At 35.3% G+C, this 10,668-nt stretch overlaps 1 protein-coding gene across 2 annotated transcripts in view; it reads right to left on the bottom strand.

Moving 5' to 3' along the window:
- Window positions 1–1,745: 1,745 nt before the first annotated feature.
- Window positions 1,746–10,668, bottom strand: part of LOC129900350 (putative ABC1 protein At2g40090) — a 43,038-nt gene continuing 34,115 nt past the window's right edge. For both annotated transcript variants that reach the window (XM_055975310.1, XM_055975311.1), the window contains 7 exons: window positions 9,013–9,049; window positions 7,226–7,444; window positions 6,590–6,701; window positions 3,811–3,902; window positions 3,547–3,726; window positions 2,964–3,077; window positions 1,746–2,357 (listed from right to left, as the gene is read on the bottom strand). In XM_055975310.1, the coding sequence (XP_055831285.1) occupies window positions 2,145–2,357; window positions 2,964–3,077; window positions 3,547–3,726; window positions 3,811–3,902; window positions 6,590–6,701; window positions 7,226–7,444; window positions 9,013–9,049 (967 nt within the window). In that variant the 3' untranslated portion in view covers window positions 1,746–2,144. The remainder of the gene's footprint in view (window positions 2,358–2,963; window positions 3,078–3,546; window positions 3,727–3,810; window positions 3,903–6,589; window positions 6,702–7,225; window positions 7,445–9,012; window positions 9,050–10,668) is intronic.

The raw sequence follows: 10,668 nt of genomic DNA, 5'->3' as shown, positions 1-10,668 counted from the left end.
CATAGCCATCTCTGGGTACCTTCTACGGTCCGTAGAAGCTTCTATGGGCCGTAGAAACCCTCTCGTAGATACTAACTTGAGCTACTGGAATAACTGAAATTTTAGGGGCTTGGGTCTACGGAACCTCCTAGGTCTGTAGACCCTTCTATGGGTCGTATGCCCTGGTCGTAGGAAGGGGTTTGAGCTAGGTATGCAGGACTTTGGTCTACAAACCTTCTACAAATTGTAGACCCTTTTAAGGGTTGTAGAAGCCCTTCTCTTGCACACTTGAGATTCTAAGTCTCTAAACTTCTCCTAAGGGTACCACCTACGGTTCGTAGAAGTCATCCATAGGAATTTGAAGAACGACTTAGGTTTTTTTAAGCTTGGGAGTGAACTACGAGCCCTTACCTACAACCTGTAGCATCACCTATAATTAGTAAGTACTGCATGTGGTTCACAAATTTTTCACTCTCTCTAGGATTCTTCTAGACTGATCTAAGTTAGAATATTTTGGGGTGTTACACAAGATTCTTCTATACATGTCTGATATAAATCAATGGACCACTAATAGATTCAATATCTAAAATAATTGACAAAAAAAATTTTAGTTTCAGTCTAACTTGTGATTTTACGAATAAATTTTAGAATCTAAGCAAAATATGCTATTGAAGTCATAACCCTACTACAAAAATATCTTATACTAACATTGGGCGTGAAATAAAACAAACTCCCAAAAAAAGTTTTAAAAAAATCATTGTAAATCGACTCTAAAACCAAATACAGATGCATACAAATAAATAGAAACTTGAAAATCCAAATGAAACAACAAATAAATACGACCATAAGTTGGAAAAATTACATAGATAACTTGAAAATCAAAATCAAACAGAGCGAACAAGAACACTTGAATAATTTCATGGGAAAGAAAGGAAAAATGAAAAAGAAAAAGTACAAATGTCTAGATGAGCAATGAGAGAAGAATGAGAAGATGCAAGATTTTGGTTCATTCCGTACATGTCATTTTATATTTCTTTTTAAAATATGTGTCAGCGATTGTGTTACACGCACAACTAAGTAGTCAAAAAAGTGTTTACAAATTGGGTTCAGGGGTACAATTGACAAAGGGTTAAGTAGAAGGATCCAGAATACAAATCAATACAAGTATAAGAGTCCATCATACCATTTTACCTTGAAATAATAAAAGTTCACCCAAGTTTCTAACAAAAGAAAAACTCGGACATGAATTTACACTTCTTTTTTACTCATACGATGACAAGTCACAGATTAGTGCATCCCTCGGAGATGGGAAGGAACGGGAGCTAAAGTTTTTATTCAATAAGCCTCAAATTAAACCTTTGCAGAACCTCACGCAAATATCAAACATCTTTACTTTAGACTTTGATTGCCCCAAGATGCTGCCAAAAGTTACAAACATCAAACATTTAGCTTCCAAAATATACATCTGTAGAGTGGAAGTTCTTTTCATCAAAAGTGCATGTCTTCGTGATTTATTTAATCTAATAGTCCATTACGAGTGTCATTTTAGCTATGACCTTTTCACTGGAAATGAGTTTAAAAATACATAGGACATATAATAGTAACACAATTTTGTAGTAATATTTTGTTCTATTCAAATTATAAGTGTGCATGGAGATCATTTTCTCACCAAATTTTGTTGCACAAGGAATGCTAACTCACTATGAAGCATTTCCCCCAATTTATAAATCGATAGAAAAATATTAAAGCAAAGCATCTTACTAGGATAAGCGAGAAATCTATAAAGCTTGTCTATACACAAGTTAATTATGTGACTCAAGGAAAATTGCACAATTTATGGCCACCTTACAATAATATCCCAATGAATATGCGGTCATCCTAGGATTATTTTACAACCAGAAGCAGCTTATTCTATTAATAATCATTTTTGTTTCCCTTGCCTACTCTAAGAGGATCATTCTGCTACAAAAATGTAAATGCAGCTTATTACGAAAGAATTGCTATCTTCCAGGCTCTTGGTCTGCTATAATGAGAGATCAGGCTGAAAGGATGAGTTGCAAAAAAATCAATGCATAAAGTTTTAACAAAATTCCATATTTAATATCGCCTCATTTTAGTTGCTTTCACTATGTCAGTTCGTTCTGGGACATCCAATAAAATTGGAACTATACTTGCTTTCCCAATGTCAATGCTTTCTGAAATTGCAAAAACCACACTGCTATATGCATTACGCAAAGACGGCCTTCCAACAAGATCTTCTGTACCCAAAAATTGATCCATGATAATAACGATCTCTTTTGCAACAACACAGACTCAAGAACGGCTTCAGATGAAACCCTTCCAATGATCAAGAATGACTCAAGAGAAGGCCCTTGAATCTGTTGATAACGAATGAAAGAAATATCAGTTGATCATTGCTGAAGTCACGTTAGAAGAATTCACAGGATGCTTCATGTGACATACAGGACCACCAACAAGAACAGAAATGGAACAAATCCTTTCAAGATAGGAAAAACAATTCGGAAATATTTTCATCTATTAGTTTCTTAAAAAACAGCTATTTTGGATACTTCAATGTATCACAACTAATATGACTGAGATACTTATAACATAAAATTAAAATAAAACCTTTTGGAAGAGGAGGGAGGGAATTGCTTAGAGGTCAGGATCTTCCACCTCTAAGGTTCTCACCAAGGAACAAAGTGAAAACATGCCATTTTGGGCTCAGGGTTTTGGGGAATGGACTTTACCATATCAAAATAAAAAAAATAAACCTTTTGGATAACGGCAGGAAGTTTTTTCCTCTATTTGCTGGCTCAGGATGGTAGACAGTTAACTAAATGTCTAAACAATAAGGGTCCACAAGCATCAAATTTCTTATTTGAATAAGTTGGTTGATGAATCCGATAAAAGAGGATTATCAGAGTTCGTAAGATTTTCATGCTAGTATAACCATATGAATAATAGCAAAAATAAACTCATACCAACGACCCATTAACTGCTCGTAAGCAGTCATTTGTCTTGAGCATTAGAAGAATAACCCGGGGCAATCTCCTCAGAAGTTCAGTGATTTGCGGAAAATATTGAGAAGCATACATCTGTATAACATAAATAGTTGACAAAAGCAAATGAAATCAGAAGTGATTCGAACCTTCATTGAGAGAAAACTTAATAGAAAAAGTTAAATATATAAGAGAAAGTTATTTACAAGGTAAAAAAAAGACTTCTCTGTCACAAATCATTTTCTCTTCTTTTTTTGTTTCAACATAGATCCAACACAGGAGGAGCACAGGCAGGAAGAAGTTACATGATACATGATAATGTTACCCCAAAAGTTACAGCTAAAGCTAAATGATCAGCCTGCTCAAGACAGATTTCTCTAAAACCCATAGTACTTATTTCTGAAAACACTCCATGTAGATAATCCACAAAAGGTAAAAGGAATTAAGGAAATAATTGCTAGATAATAAAGCTAAGGAGAAATAAACACTCTCCCTGAATCTAGGACGAGATGCTTAACAGATTCATAATCTTAACTTAGCTCCATACTGTCATAGAATAAGTCACCTGCAGTTCTGACCGGTCACTGGCTGTGCCTTTGACAACAAGATGATCAATTGAAGGATCTATCACTTTATTCCAAGGCCTCATTGTGAGAATCCCAGCAAACAATGCATATAGATCGTCTCCAGCACCCAGTTTTACACAGTTTTCCTTTATTCCGTCTGCATCAGAATATACTAAAGCCTGCAGTACATACCGGATCGTAATGTTAATAGAACGAGTAAACCAATAGCTGAATTTACAACTTAGCAAGGATGTGAAAATCACCTTCCACAGTGCAGCATAGTTTATTCTGGTGTTGTAATCAAGTTCTTTGTATAACCCATGGTCCAAAAGTATCAACTGAGGTTTTCTCCTTCCTATGCAAGTGGATAAATATTAAGAGAAAGAAACTACAGAATGTCATCTTCATTTCTCAAGCAAACATTCAAATTTTTTTGGCAACTAGTAGATGTGTTCATCTCAGGACTGATTAGAAGAGAGGAAAGACAGTTACAACACACAACTGGAGAGTGGATTCTGAAGAACCAAGGGCCCATTACTGAGGAAAAAGGAGAATTTTGGATCCTAAATTGGAAATGCTCCTAACCCGAACACTTTCAGGGCAAAGGAAAAGAAAATAGACGGCATACATGCATGAAAATACACATAATCTTTTTACGTAAGATTAAAGTGTTTTACTAAACTAAAGGGACCAAAAGGATACAGCCACATAAGAGACAAAAAAGGTTAAGAGTTCCTATTCATGATGCTCATACATCATTCATTCAAGTTCAAGTTGGAACAAGAATTATGCTCCAAAAACAAACAGAAAATATCAGGATCAAGACCTCTTTTCACTGATGTTTTTATTTCCTTTTAACTTATCTCCCAAGTAATTCAAAAAGCTTTTGAACAAACAAAAAACAAACTTTTGGGGGTTAACCAACCCATTTTGGTAGATTGCTCAGGTTTTGGGTATCCGCTCAACAGCTAATTTTGGGTACAGATTTTTATTTCCAGAAATTTGATCCCCCCCCCCCCAAATAAAAACAGAACCTTTTTTTCCATTTAGCTCCCTACATTTCTCAAGTGATCTTTAACTAATTTTTCCTACCAGTTGTCCAGACTTTATGGCTGGGCAGTTCCTTTCCCCTCCCCTACCCTTCTATTCAATTCATATGATCAACAAATAGATTCTTTTTTGTTTTTTGACTAAGTTGGTTGCACATAAAGATGTTCAGATGATATTTCTCGTGAATTTTAACCAACATCTTCAGTCATAATTTTTCAAAAGTTTATGACACAAACCTAAATACAAAAGTTTTTCAAATCCAAATTGTTTTAATACTAAATCCAAACACACACAATTGTTTCTGGAAACCAAATCCAAGATCAATTCTTTCCAAGAAAATCCCACAACAAAATTCAAATGGAACCATATTTAGCTTCACATTCGAACTATATCTTGACCTATAACAATTGCATTTTTTATTAGGTGAAATATATCCAATAGGCAGTGGTTGCCGGTGGCTGGAGATAGGTCCCCCTCTACAGTACACCCATCCATGCCCACGTTATTTCCATCCTTCAAGATGGCTCTGCATCAACCTGACATAGCCAGTGTTGTGAAAAAGCGCTGAAGCGCTCGCTTTAAGCGTGAAGCGAAGCGAGGCGAGGCACTAGCGCTTCAACACCGTGAAGCGAAGCGATTTCAAAAAAGCGTGCGCTTCATGGGAGAAGCGAGAAGCACGCTTCATCTAGAAGCGAGAAAAAAGCTCGCTTTTTTTGAAAAAGCGGCACTAGGGTTTTTTTTAAAAAAAAAAAATCTGTAAAACTTATAATTAATTGTTCCAAGCTGCAGCGACTTCTTCTTCAACTTCGACAGTTCAACCAGATTAGTTTCTCTTCTTCTCTTCTTCTCTTCTTCTCTTCTTCTCTTCTTCTCTCTCTATTTTTATTTCCATTCAGCAGTTTTGTCATCTGCGCAACTGCTGCGATGTTCTTCTCTTCATCTCTTCTTCTTTTTCTATTTCTGCGTAACTGCCGTCTGCGAAGAATTATTTTTTTCAAGTTTTATTCAGCAGTTTGGCCATTTTTTTTTGAAGATAAAGCATATGCTCTATTTTTTTCCACATAGTCTGGCTGTTTTATTATTTTTTTTTTAATTTTGCTACAGTTGCTCTTTTAATTTTGCTGCAGCTGCTCTGTTATTGTTTTGACAATTTGACTTGTGTGACTGAATTATTATTCTATTTTTTCTTTGTAGTAAGTTGTATTTTCTTAATGGCACAAAAAAGAAATCCAGCTTGGGCATATGGAATTGCCATGGGAAGTAACACAAAAATCAAATGTGTTTTTTGTGATATGACATATAATGGCGGAATATTTCGTCAAAAGAAGCATCTTATTGGTGGTTATAAAGATGTTAAAGTGTGTCCAAAGGTCCCGAATAGCGTGTGCGGAAGAAATAAAAGAGTATTTTACGAAAAAAAATAAATTTAAAACTCAAATGAATCCTGAAGCATCCATGGTTAATCTTGTTGATGATGATGAAATGGATGATGAAGTTGAAGTGAATATGCCAATGGGGCATATTTTATTATCTATGCATATTTTATATTTTATATTTTTATACTAAATAGCGTTTTTTCTGAAAAAAGCATGCGCTTCGTTTCACGCTTCTCGCTTCTGTGAAGCGAGCCCCTATCGCTTTTTTCCGCTTCTCGCTTCTCAAAACACTGGACATAGCTTTACCTTCCTAACCTATATGAAGGCAGTCACACAAAACAGAAAATTATTTACCTTTTGAAGTATGGTATAACTGATATAAACCAACAACTGCAAGCGATTTACCTATAGACTTGGAACGCAACTTTAAAACATGATACACATAAGATATTTCAACATGGGATAATTGAATTACAGACTTTCCACTAAAGAAGAAAACAAAGACAACTTTCAGCAATATCGAAATTTAACTTGAAATTCCTTGAAGAGACAGTAGGTATTACCATCCAACTCTAGCAAGAAACATAAAATATTACAATAGAGATGAAAGGATTACCAAAAATGCTCCTACGACCAGAAGGCAAAGGGCGGACAAGCAAGTTCGCAGCATGTGGATCACAATGCACAAAACCATGTTTGAACATCATTTCAGCAAAAGTCTCACTAACCTACATAGGTGGTATAATGATCATTTAATCATTACTTCAATTGAAAAGTATAAAACTCTATCAGAGAAACTACTACCTATTTATTCACATTTTTTAAAAGAATGTCTTTAGATAAACATCTATGCAAAAACAACAGAAATCAAATGGAATGTTGTGTAATGATTAACCAGCATGGTCCTTGTGTCAAATCATGAAATACCCCAGTAAGGCTGAAATGTGAAATAGCATGATAGCCTAAATGAGTGAAAAAGTCAATACAGGTACCTCTTGAAGCTAAACTCACTCATTATGCTAACCTTCTATATAGAGTGTAATTTTCCGCCATTGAACCCCCTTGCCCCCAGTTGGCTCCACCCCTGCTGATAAGGTGGGCTATAACCTTGGGACATTAAGCATTCAAAAAAACATGACCAATATCCATATTGCATATGCCAGAAATGAAAGCTATAAACCATCTTGACCAAGGATACCATGAAAGCTTGTCATTATCACATTATGTCAGTATGTGGAAGCAAACAACTTACCAACTTTACAACATCACTTGGCTGAATTCCAAGTCTTTGGATGCTCTTCAAGTCATTTACTTGCGCAGCCTCCATATATTCCATGGTTAACAGCTTTGAAGTGCTTAAATTCCAATATACCCTTGGGGCATAAACATAGTCTGTGATATGAGGAGACAGCTTCCGAAAATTATCCATACATTTTACGCTGTTTTTGGCCTCAACCAAAAAATCCAGTTCCTGATAGACATCATATAGCTTATCAAGATTTTGTCTAAACCTGTAAGAACAACTCTTCATGAAAATAAAATGTATGACCAACATTAATATCAAAATAAAAGAAAATAATGCCTCAAAAATACAGAAAATAATGAACAGCAGTACCTTCAAAGGGGAAACAAATCTTCAAAATTTCTTAATGTATAAAACAGATTATTGACAATAAGTACAAGAGGATTAAAAGAGAGAGTTTAAGAGACATGAGTGGCAGAAAACAGGATGGTTTGCTGAATATTTGCAGATTCAGCTAACATGGAGATAGCATCTGCAATCACCAACCAGACTAAAGAAGTCCGCTAAGTTCATATAGCATCACAACAGATTTTACATGTTGTCACAAGCTTTCCTTGCAACTATGAATGGTCAACTAATCCGTGAACACATGCTAGATTAACTTTTGTGCAAGCAGATGATAGAAAGAAAAGTACAGCATCGGCTTGGTCTACAAAAGTTCAAGACCTCATAAGATGAGAATTCGAAGTCTTGTATATTTGTAACAATAAGCATGAAAATGGATGTTCTCTGACAACTTTCAGGGAATAAGTGAAATACAATTTTGATAAGTTTAATCTGTAATCTCTTAAAGAAACACAGTGATTTTTCAAAAAACCATTTCTGCAGCCAAAATGGACTCACATTCTCAGCTTACAAAAATTGTAATAATCGTTATTAACTACTAATATGTTTTGCATAGATTGTCATGCATATTTCAAGGATTATGCCTACTTTCAGCATGTTAAAACTCCAAGCAGTTCAACTGATAGTTTAAGTTTGTAGGACATATATTAGAGAAGTAAATTGAATAAGTTCTCAGAAGCGTATTTGGCAGAAAGCTTTCACAAACTGTTTTGCTTCATTAATTTGTGATTTGAGAGTGTTATCTTTTGCTTATGGAAACAAAAGTAGTAGTTGTGCTTTGAGTGTTTCCCCAAGAATCTTTTTCAAAAGACTCTCATGGACAAAACAATCACACATCTTCAAGGAAGCTACCGATATCTAAACACATTTGCTGCGTCCACAAACACTTTTTCCAAAAAAAGTTTTCAAAACTTTATCCAAATGTCTCTAATTTACTTTAAGAGGACCTACCAAAGAAAATTTTCTTTTCAATGTGGAGAAATTTAAATACTGAAACAAAGCACCAGCTAGGAGTATACTTTCTCCATATGTACAGGAGAAGGGGAAATCCCATGTACAATCTGTACAAAATTATAAAAGTCTTCGACAAATATGACTTTGAAAAGGAGCAATCATATGTATATAGGAACTACTGACCGCACCAAAATGTTCAAGAAACAAAAACATTCCAGTACATGGGGACAAGCGTTCTCAATGCTTTCTCAAGATGCAGGTTTAGACGACATTGAGATCAAAGGAGCTAAAAGATACATTAGAAGTTGGAGACTTAATAAAGCGTCTGTCCTAGAAACATGGAGTGCTCACAGAATTGAGCACCCATCATGGATAAGAGAAATGGAGAGCAGTCAAAAATTGATACTAGGACGATTTGACTAAGTTTCAGTAGCTACCTTAGGTATACTTTCACGAACTTCAGCAATCAACCACCTGCATTCTTCAAGAAGCTTGATCAGAAACCAAAGCTAGACCAGAGAAACTTAAATAGGAACTAGGCATTGCATCATGAGTGTTCTTGAACCCCTTTATAATTAAGGGTTTAGTTTTTACTTTGAAGCACAAATCTGATAAATGCAACATACTATATTACTATATGCAATTGAAGGAAAAATTAAACAGTATTATATATCGACCGAAGGAGGTAGATATTGGTGTATACAATACATATATATATACAAATGAGTCAAATTCAGATTGGAACTGGAACATTGACTCGTTGCATAACCTCGATGTGAAGTGAGAAACTAGAGTGGAAAAATAGAAAAGTTATATGCAACCAACAATTTGGTGGACCTTGACTTGGAAGCTAACAGATATAGCCCGTGGAAGACAATGGCATGTTATATTAAGAAGGTAACATGTCAAGTTAGGTCTAGGGCTTTAAGCACAAGAGTCGTGGTGTTAAAATGAGGACACACAAAGATTTACTCAAGTGAATCAGGAGAGGTTAGAAACTTACCAATAGCAAAAGATAGAGAAGCATGTGAAGAGTATAAGAAAGTGAAGATAGAACTTTCTTAATGATTTATGTTATCTAGATATCTTCTTTTTCTCTCCATATAAGGTTTCCTTTTTTGGGTGAGGAGAGGTGGAGGGTGGTCCCAGAGGCGGAACCAGAATTTTAGTTTATGGGTTCTAAATCACAATTTCTTTTGCTTAATAGATTCTAATAGATTATTTATCTATGTCAGATATAATTTTTGAGTTGGGGGTCTACCGGAGCAGCATCACTACCCCATAAAGGTAGGGTTAAGGTCTGCGTACATCCTACCTTCTCCAGACCCACTTTGTGTGCTTACACCAGGTATGTTGTTGTTGTTGTCGAAGAGGCCGAATATAGAAGCTAAAAAGGCAATACATGAATCCTGAAGTAAGCTTTAAAATTCTTATACTAAAAAATACAAACATAAAAAGGAGAGAAAGAAATGTATCAGCTAACACTTAAGAGAGAAGAGGGGTAAAGAACCGAGAAAAACTAACTGTATTAATATCAACGAGTTCTTAAGAGGAAATAGTGAGATGAAAGAGAGATGAAGACGTTGATTAATTTCTTAACAAATGAGAATAACTTTATAGATCTTCATACATTAATTATAAACACGTATCCAAATTACGTGCATAGAATTACACTGAAGTAATGAATGCCATGAAAAATGTGAAGATTGTTAGACTATCACACGATTTAGGGAATGAGATATTGTCTCCTTATATGATTTTGGGTAATACTCACCTCATGAGTTAGCTTTTGAGATTGAGTTAGACTCAAAGTTCATCACCTACTTGTATTAGTGGTTTACCTGATCGTGGGTCCCCATGCTATGTTGTCTATGTTGTAATGTTCAACATTGGATGTGACTAGGTGTTACCCCTCATTAGTTACAGGAATGAATTGTTGTCTCCTAATATGGTTTGGACCGTACTCATCTCATGAGTTAGCTTTTGAGGTTAAGTCATGCCAAGATTCATTATTTATCACAGTATCAAAGGTAGACTGATAGCTCCAGATGATGCTATAGAAACCTCTAGAAGACTATCATCAAGGACTCAAG

This window comes from Solanum dulcamara, chromosome 8 (assembly GCF_947179165.1).
Source record: "Solanum dulcamara chromosome 8, daSolDulc1.2, whole genome shotgun sequence".
In the NCBI taxonomy this organism is placed as follows: Eukaryota; Viridiplantae; Streptophyta; class Magnoliopsida; order Solanales; family Solanaceae; genus Solanum; species Solanum dulcamara.
Note: the sequence above shows the minus strand (reverse complement) of the source record. Positions and strands in the feature narration are given on the sequence as shown.